Genomic DNA, 17,259 nt, shown 5'->3' with positions numbered 1-17,259 from the left:
ATAAAAGCGAAACTATGTTGTTATCGCTCAGAGACGTGACTGCAGCGCTTTCGGTGAGAGAAGTAAGAAACCAACGCCAGAGCGAAAGGGGAGCATTTACAGACAAGGACAGAGAAAGATTCTGACAGTACGAAATATTCGCTGCCGCCCTAGGTGGGCAACACGGCAACCCCTCGGCAATACGTCGGCGACTACCTGAACATCAGCAACATTGCCCAGCCATACTGAAAAATTGTCTTATGTTGCAGCCACATTGCAAAACTGTTGATGCCAACGCTATTAACGCCAAATATTGCCGTAAAATATGGTCCATATAAACGCACCTGTAACGCGAATATCCACTGCGATTGAGAACACTGTGCAGCTTTTCAGATTTACGATTCCATTTATTTCCCTAAATCGCTCAAGGCGATTGACGGAGTGACTCCTTTGAAAGGCATTACTAATGTATGGATTTCGAGATGCCTCCCAAATGTCCAAAAGTCATTGGTTCAAATATTATTTCTCGATGCATTGAGATGATTCATGAAATCATCGCATACGGTGGTATCAAGAGCGCTTTGAAGCGGTTGAGGTTTGTCTTTTCTAAGAGGCATCCCGTTGTGCGCAAGTGTCTGCTACTTACCAGCACGCCTGCTTCGATAACAAGGCATCAGCTGCCGTAAGAGTTTGGAGGGGGAAGGTGCCGGTGACGCAAGCTATCATGATAGGTGTCTAAGGGCAACTCGCCACTGAGTAGGTTTTATTGAGCCCATTTCACGTCGGTCTGTCACACCAGTTTCTTTCACGAGAAAACCTCTCTACATCTATTCTCACACAATTCCGCCAGCTTATTACAAGGAGGGCTTTTGTAATCTTCAGTGTTACAGTATACCAACATACAAAATTCGTAACTGTCACTACTCCTGATGACATATTTACTCAATGTTCGGACGAACTCCACGATGTAGCGCTTGCTCTCTACATATTTCACATCCTTGAGCCTACGGACAAGTGGAACCTATTCCCTGTACCAAACACTAAAATTCTAGAAAAGACACAGCGTTAAGAGGACGACCTTAAAGTATCTCCCTTTTCAACTTTATTACTTCGATGACACTTATTTTCCGGGTTCCCTCTTCTACATCACCTTCTTCTCCATTACTGACTCTTTGCAATTTATTCTCTCAATTTGCTGTTCTTCACAATGTCCTCCATACCGACGTTCGGTCTAAAATCAAACTCCTAATGACTTTAGTGCATCTTTTTGTTGTTTTGCGGTTTTCCGTCCGAAGACTACTGTGATGGAAATGTCTTTGTTTGCTTTCCTGCGCAAGCTGCTTCTTAATCCACGTAAGTACTGCAACTTCCGCCCACTTAAGCCTTCTTACTGTAGTCCAAGCACTGGTCTTCCTCTACGATTTTTACTCCCCCCTCCCCTCCCCCATTACCAAACCGACTAGTTCTTAATGCTCAGTATGTGTCCTATCAAACGACCCGCTTTCTTCCGTCAAGTTGCGCGACACATGTATTTTTTCTCCAGTTTCGTTCTGTACTTGCTAACTAGGAATTCGATCTACCCGTGTAATCGCCACTAATCCTCTGCAGCACTACATTCGAAAGCTTCTAATCTCTTCTTGTGTTAACTGCCTATCGACCACTTTTCACTTCCGAACAAGGACACACTCCAAACTCCTTTAGGACAGAGTTCCTCAAGCTTAAAATTATATCTGATGTTAACAAATTTTTCATTTACAGACAAGCATTTCGACCATTGTCAATTATTTCGCTGTCCAAATAGCAAATTTCGTCTTCTAATGTTTTATTCCCTAACCCGATTCCCTCATCACAGTCTGGTTTAAACGAAAAAAATCCTTAAACCTAATTTTAATGTCTGTTGATATTCAACTTAATTCTTTTCAAGGCACTATCCATTGCACGTACAGCTCACTGAGGAAGAATAATGCCGCGGGAGCCATAGAAAATTAAAAAGAACTTCGCTACACACGCCAGATAGCAGCCAGCAGTTCCTGCTTCACGGCACACTGCAGTCAGCAACACGCGATCTAGTGTCAATTTTCTGCAATTCGCCATTGGAGATCAGTAGTAACGAGGTCGTTACAAAAGGAGCACAATTTCTAATTTATTGTAAAAGGAAGGAGACGTGAATCGGGCGCGAACCCACAAAAACCACAACGGCATCTGCATCAAAAGGCGTAGGGAATCCGTGGTAACCTAAATCTTGCTAAGCGAACGGACTCGCGATTCTCGCTCTATTAATATGTGATTATGTATCGCCTTAATTGTCCATGCCAGAGAGATGAATCAAAACATTGTGAACACCTGCTTAATAGCTTGTTCGTTCGTCTTGGAAGAAATACATCACTGGTTCTTCGTATCAGGGAACCGACAGTTTGTTGGTAGGCTTGTGGGATTAGATGTCTTCGCACAGGTCATGTAATTCGCATAAATAACGGGCCGTTGATTTGCGTAAGCGGTGATTGCGCCCGATAGCGAACCAGATGTGTTCTATAGGCTCTACATCAGGCGAATTTGGTCGCCGATACATCAGCATGAGTTCACTATAATGCTCCTCAAACCACTGTAGCACGGTTCTGGCTCCGAGTCATGGACAAACATACTGCTGAAAGATAACGCCGCCGCCGAGGAAGATATCAAACATGAAGGGATGCAGTTGGTTCGCAGTTGTCAGCGTGTCTTCGATTACTACCACAGGTCTCACGCAAGCGCAACAGAATGTTTCCCACAGCATAATGCTGCTCCTACCTGCGTCCGTGACGAGCTGCACGTTTAGAGCCGTCGCTCACCTCCTTGATGCCGTTTGTGGAGATGATCATCGACCTAATGTAGCAAAAATATAATTCACCCGAAGAGCCGATACGTTTCCATTGATCGACGGTCGAATCCCGATGGTCTCGCGTCCGCTGTAATCGTAACTGGCGATGTCATAGGGTAAACATGTGAATATGTAGGAGTAGTCGACTACGTAGCTCCGTGTTCAACAATGTACGATGAACAGTATTCTCAGAAACACTTGTGCGTGCACCAGCGTTGTGCTCTTTCTGCATAGATGCCACAGACCACCCTCTATCCTACCTTACAGAGCAACAAGTCTCCGAACCCAACGTTCTATGAAGAGCCGTGGACGTCTAATCATTTAGCACGGAATGGTAGTTTCACTGTCCTCCTACCTCTTTCTGTAGATGCTCACGACAGCACCGCGTGAACATTCGACCAGCTTCGTAATTTACAAGATACTCGTTCACAAGCTCTGGGTAATAATAATCTGCACTTTGGCAAAGTCGCTTATCTCACTGGATTTCCCAATTCGCAGCCCACATCTTCGCTAGGCTGATCCCACGGCAGCTGACGGCAGCCAGAGTCGCGTTGGGCCACGGTTTTGGCTTATCAGTATACGTATCAGCAGAACGAAGTCACTTCACCCACTTGAGGTTCATACCGTAGCGCATATGACGCTCACTTCGGAACGAACTGCAGAGATTTCTGAATTTATTGCGAATGAATTTGTACTGGTTTTTATGACGCAGATGTATGACATACGATAACAGGCTTTAATCTGTTGTTTCAAGTTGGCACAATGTACGATTAGTAGAAACAGTAAAAGGACCTCCACTGCCCTTCTGAACACGCAAGTACAATGTATGGCTGAGTGCTTCTAGCGCTCTCGAATTAATTTCCTTTCACTGCGAAAATGTTTTGATTGGTTAAACGATTTGACACACTCAATATGTTCTTCTGACGATAAATGACGGATCCGATGATCCGCAACAACTATAGCGAAAGGAAATCCGTTTAGACTGCAGCGTATAGGCAATTGAAGAAGCTGTCTGCTTCACATATTCCCATATTTCGCGTTATTTATAGTTTATTTTAGTGGCCGGCTCTAACAGATCTTCCAAGTCTTCATGTCAGATGGATGTGCTGTCATTATCATACCTGTAGTAGTCCGTGAAAGAAAATCCGTGGCAGCAGGCAATACTACTGTCATAGAGACGTATACAAAGCCGCGATACGTGATTGGTTGAAGCAGACGCGCGGAGCAACCGCACTGCAACTGTCAGGGCTTCTTCCCCTTTCCAACCAAAAAACATTCATCATAATATCTGGCGTCAACTCACAACTGTATCATTTTAACCCAGAGAAAAGCTCGTAAGCATGTGCCAGCATCGTCTCGTTCCATATATGTTATGGAAATTTGGACAAAATGATTGCGTGACATCTTCGCGACAGGCAGACATGTCACCAGCCATTCTTGAAGGGTGTCGACACTAAAAGCAGACCATGTGTTGGAATGTGCCTGCCTAGGCTTTTTACAAAGATACTAAAAGAGGGGATCGGCGAGTCAGCGATATTGCTTTACGGTTACAGTGTGTAGTGCTTGGGGTAGAGCACAACAACGTCAACGACCCAGTTGCTTGTTCACAGGAGTGGCAAAACACACAGCGCTTCTTGATAAATCTCCAATCCTGGTTATAGTATCGTCACCATGAAGGCTGCTGGGTCTTACCCAAGAAGCCTTCTTGAAAAATATTTTCAGGGATTGGTGTCGCAAAATGAGATTGAAATGGACTACATAATATGGAGGAAAGTACACTACGATGACGAAAAGAAGGTACGGTTTTCTCAGCCTAATCTTCGTCCACGTTTAAGATATCTACTTATTTTCTTTGAATATCAAACATGGAAAGACGAGTCTCCATCATCTTCACAGTGGACGCGTTTGTCTCCACTGAGCGGTGGGACAACTTCTCGGCCAGCCGCATAATGTCCAAGGACGTCAAGACCGCTTCTTCATCGGTATAGGGAGCGCCACGGCTTAGACACGATGCGCGGTCTTTATTGTTCCTGATATAATATTACAACAACAGAGACTCAAAGGAATTACAGACATCGGTTTTCAACTTCACCAAATTATTTCAATCAATGCCCGCTTGCAGCCAACGTCAAATTCCTAATGATTGCTGGATAAATATGGTGTCTGTTCGTTCTTTCAGGTTTGTCCGAAAGTACAGACACCAAATATTTACTAACTGCAGTAACCTTACATTCTGCTGTGCGTGGAACTACGTTCCTGATAAATATTTTTGACATACCACTAGCCTCTACGAACAGACACAATCCATTAAAGGACGGGCCAATTTTGCATACATCACGTGAAGTGTTTCATCTGTAGTTACGAATCCACAATCACCGATCGCAACGAATCTTCGGGGTAGTCATCGTCAAGTTCGTCGACGGTTGACTTTGCGTCTCCATACCGCTTACTTGCACACCGTCGGGGGACCCTAAATTAGCCCTTGACTCTTGATCTACCTAAACACTTACAAGCGAAAGAAGATATATCTCATAAAAAAAGGGCCCCGGATGAATTTCGCCTAGTATCTCGACAGAATTATGCTAGTTTCCTGCCTTTAACCGCTTCGCTATTGGTAAGAAGTCAAACCGTAAGACATTGAAGCTACTACTAACGTCAATTTGCTTCGTTAACACTTACACATTTTCGATTTAAATTTTGAAATTATTCATCAAGTTGACAGTTCTCAAACCGCACTTTCTGTGACATCCACTGTCGAATTAAAGCAATAGCAAAATGGAAGGAAGATTAGGATTCAGGAACCCATCAACAAGGTAGACACAGACTACAAGCTCATATTGGACAGGGATTTGGACGTAAATCGGTCGCTTTCTCTTCACGGGAACCCTCTCAGCGATCACTTTACATTTTAACCTGGACGGCCGGACCGATTACTGAAGCGCCGTCCTCCTGAAGTGACCCCAATGTCTTCCTACGGCAAACAATAGTACGATACACATACGGTTTTCCTTTTGCTATCAATAAAAGGGGGAAATAATTATTTACGAAAAGCTTGCACCATAAGGCGGAAGCTCCGATTCGTGCAGTCGTACATACGTTAATAAAAACATGCGGAAATTGTTAGAAATACGCATCACTTGTTGCAGTAAATAACTTATTAACCAGGCATTCTGCGATCAGGGTGACCTTAACTTGTATGTTCTCCTCAGAGTGAGTCAGAATACGAAAAGTCAATGTTGCTGCAATTCACTTTCCTGCATCTTATAGCGCACATTCCTGTGAGGAATTCTACAAATTTCATCTTTCTAGAAACATGAATTGACGGGTCTTTCATTCTCTACCTTAGTACTGATACGAGCTCAGAAACCACATAGCCCGCTATAAGCTTTCCGCAACTCATATTTTCCACTGATATGCCGCCTGACGTTAGGCAGCGACAGAATTTCTGGAGTTGATTCGTACGTGGACATGATGTACGAGTGATACAAATTATAGACCGTGAGCAAGAAGTGCACCTAATATCAAAAGACGAACAGATACTTCGGCCCAGCCGGTTTGACAATAACGAATGGATTATTTCTAATTCAGACCACGATCCTTCCTCAAAAAACTAAAACCCAAAATGGTTGGATACAGTTTTATGTGAATTAAGCTGCTTCATAAGAATGTGATTCTTTCCTGAGGCGAAATATTTTCATATATTTTCGCAAATTCTACAGCCCTATCAAATATCCATCCTTTCACTTTGTAACACCCTCCCGGGACAGCTTTAAACTGACTGATGTTCTAGGCACAGTTTTGCAAATAAGATCTGTATGAACAGGGTAAATAAAATTATCATAGAGATGAACCTAACAAAGATCTCCATTTTTCCAAATCTGATACAATGTTAATAATTTTCCACGTCTGCTGGATCTAACAGTGTCACGCGTCTATTACTAAAAGCCTAAATAGAGGCAGGCCACAGCCTCTCACCGGCTTCCAGCAGCAACAAAAATTTGATTTTCAATATTTCATAGAAGCTGATCGAATTGAAAGAGCTATCAAAATCTACTCATTACGAGCTACTATCTTCTATTACAGATTTAACACCGTAAGAACTACGTCATGAGGCAGTGTAACTCACAGCGCGCAAATTATCCGGACTATGTTCTTCCAGTGTTTGAGAAAGAGGGCACCTAACAACTTTCAACTTCGCACAGAATTTTAAACTTTTCCGATATTTTTTTTTTTTTTTCCTTTCTGACCACCCCCCTCCCCCCGTACACGCACACACACACACACGCGCGCGCACAAAAAATGAAGAAAGGAAAAAAGTTTATGCTTATTACATTTTCACATTTTAGGTGTACATGCAGTAAAATTGCAGCAACAGGCACGCCTACAGAATCTACATATATCACTGCACAACACACAGTCTGGGAGATTGTACACGGGAGCTAGCTAGATTCTTTAAAGAAACGGGGCGGGGTTGGAGAGGTGGTTACAAGTTATTTACGAAACGGTTCAAATGGCTCTGAGCACTATGGGACTTAACATCTTAGGTCATCAGTCCCCTAGAACTTAGAACTACTTAAACCTAATTAACCTAAGGACATCACACACATCCATGCCCGAGGCAGGATTCGAACCTGCGACCGTAGCTGTCGCACGGTTCCGGACTGTCTGCGGCCGGCTTACGAAACGGTTCATGGCACAAAGACATTATAATAGGAAATATATTTTTTACCATTTTTCAAGAAAGGAATCATGTCTACATTCGCAATGTTTTTAAAATAACTTCTTTTGCCTTTATGTTATTAACATTTTGCAAATGCCGCTGACTGGAAGACTAATATTTGAGAAACAAAAAAAGGATTCTACTGGTTTAGCAATGGACAAAAACCTTCGCTTCTAATTAAGTTTTGTGATTAACAGTAATGGGGTTATTTAAAACGAATTGTACTGCAGCCCTATCGAATACGTAAGTTTGTTTACCAGCCAGTAAAACTTAGTTTTATCTCACTCTCACCGAGTTCAATGTATGTACAGTGGTAAATATAAAAATATGCTTCACATTGCGCATACTGGCTGGAAACACAAAGGACCACACTGAGATGAAAAACTTATTGCAGCTATTTAGTGTGCTACAGTATGCGTAACACATCCTTTAGAAAACGTACAGTAATTCTGAGGCTGCTCTGACCAAGTCTAAAAGCCGAAATTGAAATAAACGTCTAACGGTTACTAATGTTTGTTAGTGTATATCAGTCTTTTCCCACAGAGAGATACTGTCGCATCTGCATAACACAAGTCCTTCAGAGAACTGTCTCTGTCGGCAGTGTAGGGTTTCATATCACACAGTCCGCTGATTCTTTAGGCTCTGACTAGTACACAACTGGGACAAAAATCCTGAATCATCGTCGCTTTACGTTACACAAATCTTCAAATTTGGAAACGCCATAAAGCTCTCGTGGCATCAAGGACTTACAACGGCAGAGAATACTGCTATAAAAATATTTATGGCTACTGTCCACGTAATACATAGTGAAAATTGTACTGTTACATGCAATTTTTCTTTTGCTCGTGATCTCGTGTACAAATACACACAAACACATACATTTGGTGTTTAGCGTTATTGGTATACAAACGAAATACATCAGTTAGTCATTGCTTATTTTTGACATAGAAATGATAAATTAAATTTCGTAATGCTTTCGAAGTATAAACTACCGTTTTTCCTTCTTTTTAAATCACCGACTCATTTCTAAAAAAAAACGTCACTGCTCATTCTTCCCTATTTCATTGTCACTTTACAACACTTTTTGTACACAAAACCTCTATTAAAACTGAAATCCTGTTGTTATAAACCAATGATTAACATTTTTACAATTGCTACCGTCAGTACATCGAAAGTGCAGAAAGAGAAGTTTATTGTTATAATCTCTTGGCTCCGACAACACAACAAAAACAAAGAACTGCTATCTTCACTCCAGTACAGTGACATTTGTCTCGGGCGCTTTAAAGAAGCCAACACCAGCAAAATTCACTGAAACTTGGGAGAGTGCAAGAATCAAAGCATCGTCAATCGCTTCTGCTTACCATTTCTGCTGCGATGATCATACTCCGTTGTTGTTACTCGCTGTATCACAAAGAAAACACACAAACACACTGCAACTCGTGTATCCCACGCCATTTTCGCTTACGGACTGAGCCGTATTCTTCCCAGGAACTGGCGACATTGACGCCAGCGCTCGTAGCGAGCAGCGGCTGAACTACGTCGGAAGGCGATCGTTTCAAACGATCAGCCTTCGCCGTTCATTTTGGAGCGGTCTTTAAGCACACAGTGTTGCAAGAAAAAACAACCTTGCTATTAACGTGCCACAGAGTAGAGAGTTTTAAATCTTACGTGCAAACGGAAGGAGAGGAAGAACGGACAGCTGATTCATAGCAAAATTATTGCACACAATGGTTCTAGTACCATCAGCGTTCATCATGTGGCCGTCATCGGATATGCAGCTGCTTATCTAGCCGACATTGAAATGTCAGCGTATGTAAATTTTCCATTCCTGATATCATCTACAATAAAATAAATAGATTCAATTTTATAAATTGCCATCGATTTCTGAAATGTTTTATCGTACATGAATGTAAATGTTGCAGAACTGGTTGCTTATACATCAAAAGCGTCCATTCAAATGGGCACAAACGAAACGAACACGTAGAATGATGACATCTTCATCTACACATATACTGTGCAAACCACTGAAGTAAAGGGCAGAAAGTACTTACTACTGGAGCACGTATAAGTGTCTCTTCCGGTTCCATTAGCGCATGGAGGGCAGAAAGAACGACTGTTTAAATATCTTTAGCTGTGCTGTAATTATGCTCATCTCCGTGTTCCCTACGGGGGCGACTCGTAGGCGAGAGGGTGGGGGACCAAGAGGCTACAATGCACAGGGTGATAGAGCCGCTCCTAACACTGTCGTTTAACACAACCTGCGATATTTAATCTGGACTTCAAAAATCGCGTGTGATATTTTCATATTCTCTCGCTCGCTACACGCGAACTATTAATCCTACAGAAAAACTGAGCAGGACGTTTTCATATGAAATTTAAATTAGTTAAATTTTTATACCGGTATACGTTATCTCTGGAGGCAACGGTTTTCGAGTTATTCAAGAAAATCGTACGAAAGTGACCTTCAAACGCACCTCCACCTCACACTCATCGTCACCAGTCAGGATTTCTAGTTTATTGTTCGTGGCACTCCCTCTTACCGCTGCACAAATATTTCCGACTGCACGAACTGTTTTCTACATGCGATCTTTTTTAGTCTCTACTGATCGGGCTATTACACCACCATCGTAGTCGGCTATTTCGTAAACACTATTAATTTAATCGTGCCTGTGAGGTTAATGAAAGGAATCTGACTATTGCAAACTCTACGAAAAATAAATTACGTTGACAATTCCATCCAAACTTAAACCTTACAAGCATAGTAGTTCGGAAGTCAGAAGGCCTGACGAATACGGTGATGCTGTTAAAATTCACAAAAATGTTGGGCAAAATTTCTACAAAAGTCAGTTTTACACTTTGTACGCTCTCGACTAAGCTGGAATCGTACTAAGCCCAATCAATGAAGACCAAATAATGTCCAAGGTAGGAAATAATTCGTGTAGTCGCAAATTTTTGCACAGTGGTAGGACGGAGAGCCAAGGCCAAAGTACCAAAAATTCTGACTGGTGCGGGCTTAGTATGTGAATAGAGGAGCATTTGGTCCTATTTGTACGGTTTTCTTGAGTAACTCGAAAACTATGTCATCTACCGAAAACGTATCCCAGTACAAAATTTAACTACATTGAATTTCCTACAAATAAGGCCCTGTTAATTTTTTCTGTAGGACTAATAGTTTGTGCTTAGCGAGCGAGAAAATATGGAAATCTGGCGCTTGGTTTTGAAGGCCAGATACGACACTGCGAGTTGCATAAAACGTCAGTGGTAGGGACAGGTGAAGCACCCTCTATTCCCAGATTCTATTCTTAACACTGATTCTTGAAAATTTGTAAAACGACTTTCGCAAGGATAACTGACGACTTTCTTCGAGCGTCGGCTTTTTCCTCCTTTTTTTTTTTTAGCATTTTTGGTGACTCTGCGCTTTGCGTCAAACAACCCTGCGGTCCTTCATGCTGACGTTCTTTGTATATGTTGAATGTTTCTTGTTAATTCTATCTGGTATGTGCTCCACACACTTGAGCAGTGTTATAAGATTGGAGCATCCTGGCAGATTAAAACAGTGTGCCGGACCGAGACTAGAACTCGGGAACTTTGCCTTTCGCGGGCAAGTGCTCTACCAACTGAGCTACCCAGTCACGACTCAGAACCCCTCCTCACAGCTTTAATTGCGCCAGTACCTCGTCTCCTACCTTCCCAACTTCACAGAAGCTCTTCCGCATACCTTGCAGAACTAGTACTCCTGGAAGAAAGGATATTGCGGAGACATGGCTTAGCCACAGCCTGGGGGATGTTTACAGAATGAAATTTTCATTATGCAGCAGAGTGTACGCTGACTAAGCCATGTCTCTGCAATATCCTTTCTTTCAGTAGTGCGGAAGTAAAATTGTGAGGACGGGTCCTGAGTCGCGCTTGGGTAGCTCAGTTGGTAGAGTAATTGCCCGTGAAAGGCAAAGGTCCCGAGTTCGAGTCTCGGTCCGGCACACAGTTTTAATATGCCAGGAAGTTTCAAACCAGCGTACCCTCCTCTGCAGAATGAAAATTTCATTCTGTCCTATCAGCCAAAGTCATCTGCCTTGCCTACGACTTATGATCTATAATATTTTCATACACCAACAGATTGTTACACCCACGTGTTTGTTTGAGATGACTGATTCCACTTGTAACTCACTGATATTGTACCCTTGGGATACTAGATTTCAGCGTCGTGAGTAATCCATAGTTTTACATTTCAGTACATTTAAAGCAAAATGTCGTACTGTACCGCTTTTAAATCTTATCAAAATCCGACTAAATATTCGTGCATCGTAACTGCATCACCCGCAAAAATTCCGACGTTATTAGTGCTACTATGTCAGGTGTTTAATACGCAGTATGAGCAGCAAGGGTCTCAAAAATCTGCACTGCTCATTTCAGACAGGTTATGGTTCATAATACGTCAAATATCTTTAAGAAAACAGCACTTTTCAGATCGATTAAATTCGCGGTTGAGTGTTCACGGTACGAATCTGGAGTTTCCATAAAATATTCAGTATAAAATTGTTCCGATTTAATCTATTCTCTAAAAATTTATACTAACGACGCATTAATTCGTCAAATTCGTGAATTATCTCAGATATCATACTCTTGAGCGTCTACTGTTCTATAATGTTCTACTTTTGGTGAAATACTTAAATATTTATATAGCTTTCCAATAACACTAACTTTATACATTGTCTTAACTTTTAGACCTTCTCTGCGTACCAGGGCAATATTTTCGTTATCAGTAGAAACACAAAACATATCATAAAAGTTACTTTACATACACCGTAAAATAACAGTTCAGGCACACACAGTTTTGTGTTCACCCATGTTACTGTACACGAACTTTTAAAAACAGTAAAATTTCTTTTCTTATTCGACATTTCATGGCAGAGAAATTCACTACATATTTAAGGAACCAAGGTTTTGGTTTTACATACAATTCTGTCAATGCTCGCGATGTAGCCCAGGAACTTCAGTTGTTAGTAACTTCTGTCATTTAATTTCCGAGTGATGATTTAGTTTAGTGGCTCTCTGCCATTTCAGCTAACCGTGGCCATGGTCCAATTATCTCTACCTAATCTGGATGTATAACAGAAACTTACTGAGCGGGACAGCCGAGAATGATTCCCGTACTTCGTGGCCCCATTGTAGTCAGACAAGAAACGATGTCACTAAACGCAAAACGAAAATACAGTGTCTCAAATGAAAGTTCATATTTAAAGAGTTCTGCGCAAGTGCAGTTCATCAGAGGAGATTGGAGGCTTCTTTCATCGGTTGCTTGGTCTTTAGGAATCCAGTCAATATGGTGCGCTTCTCGGGAGCGGACCGCGCGTTCCGAGTGTGAGAATTTTACAAAAACGGTCATCTGGCGAATCTAGCACGGCAGGAATTTTGCAGTGATCGCGGGTTGCATAATGAAAATGAAGCCCCAATTGTTTCCCTTACCCAGAATAGGATCAAAACGTGTGAGGAGACCGGATCAACATTGGCAACACCGAAATCTGGGCGACAAAGGCAATCAAGAACGGTCCAATCCGTGGAGAGTGTAAAACGGTCTATTCGGAACCTCTCCATTCATATGCGTGCAGGTTCTTTAAATGTGCATAGATCTTCAATCCACCGAATTCTGCAAAAAGGCCTTAAACTACCTCCTTACAAAATCCAGTTGGTGCACGAATTAAAGCCTCAGGATGCTAGACACGGAAGGTAGTTCGTTAAAAATGTGACTCGGTGCCTTCATTTAAAAACATCTTGTTTTCTGAGGAGGCCTATTTTCATCTGAATGGTCAAGTCAGTATGCAAAGTTGGCTCTACTGGAGTACAACGAATCCTAAACAAAAAATTTGTGCCCTGCGTTACGACAGGTCTTGTCATGGGGGAAGCCTCGAGGACAACACAACACCCAGTCCCTGGGCGGAGAAAAGCTCCGACTCAGCCGGGGAACGAACCCGGGCCCCTCGGAGCGACAGACCGCCGCGCTGACCACTCAGCTATCGGTGCGGACAATCATAATTGAAAGTAAGAGAAATCCCTTCATTCGCCCTAAGTTAGCGTAGGGGCTGCGATGTCGGCTAGAGGAATATAGGCCAGTATTTTTTCGAGGACGGGAGCGGTCGTGCAGCTGACGATGATTGATTTGTGGGCCGCTCAACGACGCGGTTATCAGCGCCCCTAAGTTCCCAGACTTAACGCTGTCCCGTCTTGCCATTTTTCCGAATGGCCGTGGAATGATGAGGGCAACCCCAACACCCAGTCCGATGGCGTAGAACATCCCAAACCCACCCGGGAATCGAACCCGGGACCTGGCGAACTACAGGCAGCGACGCAAACCACTACTCAACCAACTACAGTCAGCGGTCAGGCAGTCACAGTGAATTCGGGCGATATGTTATTGACGATATTAAATGACGTTTAGGTGCCTGAATTGCAGGTTGTAAACATAGAAAAAAGTTTCATCAAGTCGGAGTCACAGCACACACATCCGACGGGTGTATACTCCGAGTTTGCGAAATTTTCCTGCCATATTGGTGTCCAGTAGGGGTGACATAAATCGGCCCCCCACAGTCAGATTTCAGCTCCATGGATATTTTCTTATTTTGATACGCCAAATCTAAACTGTATGTCAATAATCAGACTTCTCTGGAGCTAATGAAAGAAAATATCAATAACGAAGTGGCAGCCATCCCAGTGTCTACATGCCGAGCCGTCATGCAAAATTTTGTTTATCCTTTGAATGACTGCCGTGTGGATTACATTTAAAAGACATTACTTTCAAGAAGTAATTTCCAAAACTGTGTATTTCAATAATAAATAAAGGACATTGTAAGTAAGGCTCCACTTTCAAGTGCGTCTACGTTGTCCTGACGTATGCATAACATACACTCCTGTAAATGGAAAAAAGAACACATTGACGCCGGTGTGTCAGACCCACCATACTTGCTCCGGACACTGCGAGAGGGCTGTACAAGCAATGATCACACGCACGGCACAGCGGACACACCAGGAACCGCGGTGTTGGCCGTCGAATGGCGCTAGCTGCGCAGCATTTGTGCACCGCCGCCGTCAGTGTCAGCCAGTTTGCCGTGGCATACGGAGCTCCATCGCAGTCTTTAATACTGGTAGCATGCCGCGACAGCGTGGACGTGAACCGTATGTACAGTTGACGGACTTCGAGCGAGGGCGTATAGTGGGCATGCGGGAGGCCGGGTGGACGTACCGCCGAATTGCTCAACACGTGGGGCGTGAGGTCTCCACAGTACATCGATGTTGTCGCCAGTGGTCGGCGGAAGGTGCACGTGCCCGTCGACCTGGGACCGGACCGCAGCGACACACGGACGCACGCCAAGACCGTAGGATCCTACGCAGTGCCGTAGGGGACCGCACCGCCACTTCCCAGCAAATTAGGGACACTGTTGCTCCTGGGGTATCGGCGAGGACCATTCGCAACCGTCTCCATGAAGCTGGGCTACGGTCCCGCACACCGTTAGGCCGTCTTCCGCTCACGCCCCAACATCGTGCAGCCCGCCTCCAGTGGTGTCGCGACAGGCGTGAATGGAGGGACGAATGGAAACGTGTCGTCTTCAGCGATGAGAGTCGCTTCTGCCTTGGTGCCAATTTTGGTCGTATGCGTGTTTGGCGCCGTGCACGTGAGCGCCACAATCAGGACTGCATACGACCGAGGCACACAGGGCCAACACCCGGCATCATGGTGTGGGGAGCGATCTCCTACACTGGCCGTATACCTCTGGTGATCGTCGAGGGGACACTGAATAGTGCACGGTACATCCAAACCGTCATCGAACCCATCGTTCTACCATTCCTAGACCGGCAAGGGAACTTGCTGTTCCAACAGGACAATGCACGTCCGCATGTATCCCGTGCCACCCAACGTGCTCTAGATGGTGTAAGTCAACTACCCTGGCCAGCAAGATCTCCGGATCTGTCCCCCATTGAGCATGTTTGGGACTGGATGAAGCGTCGTCTCACGTGGTCTGCACGTCCAGCACGAACGCTGGTCCAACTGAGGCGCCAGGTGGAAATGGCATGGCAAGCCGTTCCACAGGACTACTTCCAGCATCTCTACGATCGTCTCCATGGGAGAATAGCAGCCTGCATTGCTGCGAAAGGTGGATATACATTGTACTAGTGCCGACATTGTGCATGCTCTGTTGCCTGTGTCTATGTGCCTGTGGTTCTGTCAGTGTGATCATGTGATGTATCTGACCCCAGGAATGTGTCAATAAAGTTTCCCCTTCCTGGGACAATGAATTCACGGTGTTCTTATTTCAATTTCCAGGAGTGTATGATGTGAATCTATCTGGTGACTTTTCTCGTTGTATTTCACGTTAAATTCTAAAATATCGATTTCACGTCGATTTTGTGCTGTTTTATACAGTGTGACGTAATATTCTGATATACACACATCAACAAAAGTTTTGCGTCACTCCAGTCACCAGAGCTCCAAAAGATAGACCTTGACTGTGGATATTGTATCACAGACACAGTCCCTTTGGCTGTTCAAAGATGTCACTAAAGCCACCCAAAGATGTTAACAACTATACATGAGCAGCACCTATTAAACGGAGTGCGCCCAACAACCGATCAGTTCGAGTCATTCCACCAGGAAGGAGGTACACGGCTCGTGTTGTCTGTAGTTCAACGATGCCTAGACCGTCAGTACCGCTGGTCGATCGCGTCCGCATTGTTACGTACTTTGTGCCAGGAAGGGCTCTCAACGAGGGAAGTGTCATGGAGACTTGAAGTGAACCAAAGCGATGTTGTTCGGACACGGAGGAGATACAGAGAGACAGGAACTGTCGATGACATGCCTCGCTCAGGCCACCCAAGGGCTACTATGCAGGGGATAATCTCTACCTACGGATTATGGCTCGGAGGAATCCTGACAGCAACGCCACCATGTTGAATAATGCTTTTCGTGCACCCACAGGACGTCGTGTTTCGATTTAAACTATGCGCAATACGGAGCATGATGGCGTAACTTCACTCCCGACGTCCATGGCGAGATCCATCTTTGCAACCACGACACCATGCAGCGCGGTACAGATGGGCCCAACAACATGCCGAACGGATCGTTCAGAATTGGCATCGTGTTCTCTTCACCAGTAAGTCTCACATGTGCCTTCAAGCAGACAATCGTCAGAGACGTATTTGGAGGTAACCCGGTCAGGATGAATGCCTTAGACAGACTGTCCAGAGAGTGCAGCGAGGTGGAGGTTTCCTGCTGTTTTGGGATGGTATTACGTGGGGCCGACGTACGGCGCTGGTGGTCATGGAAGCCGCCGTAACGGCCCTACGATACGTGAATGGCATCGCCGACCGATAGCGCAACCATATCGGCGGCATATTGGAGAGGCATTCGTTTTAATGGACGACAATTCGCGCCCCCGTCGTCCACAACTTGTGAATGACTTCCTTCAGGATAACGACATCTCTCGACTAGAGTGGCCAGCATGTTCTCCAGACATGAACCCGATCAAACATGCCTGAGATAGATTGAAAAGGGCTGTTTATGGACGATGTGACCCACCAACCACTCTGAGGGATCTACGCCGGATCTCCGTTGAAGAGTGGGACAATCTGGACCAACAGTGCCTTGATGGACTTGTATGCCACGACGAATACAGGCATGCATCAATGCAAGAGGACGTACTATAGGGTATTAGAA

At 44.2% G+C, this 17,259-nt stretch overlaps 1 protein-coding gene across 1 annotated transcript in view; it reads right to left on the bottom strand.

The window, feature by feature from the left end:
• Positions 1 to 9,037, bottom strand: part of LOC126353911 (pneumococcal serine-rich repeat protein) — a 664,303-nt gene extending 655,266 nt beyond the window's left edge. The window contains exon 1 of the mRNA XM_050003143.1: positions 8,918 to 9,037. Within this exon, the coding sequence (XP_049859100.1) occupies positions 8,918 to 9,011 (94 nt within the window). The 5' untranslated portion in view covers positions 9,012 to 9,037. The remainder of the gene's footprint in view (positions 1 to 8,917) is intronic.
• Positions 9,038 to 17,259: the final 8,222 nt, after the last annotated feature.

This window comes from Schistocerca gregaria, chromosome 3, assembly GCF_023897955.1.
Source record: "Schistocerca gregaria isolate iqSchGreg1 chromosome 3, iqSchGreg1.2, whole genome shotgun sequence".
NCBI lineage: Eukaryota > Metazoa > Arthropoda > Insecta > Orthoptera > Acrididae > Schistocerca > Schistocerca gregaria.
The sequence above is the reverse complement of the archived record's forward strand: the minus strand, read 5'-3'. Positions and strand labels throughout refer to the sequence as shown.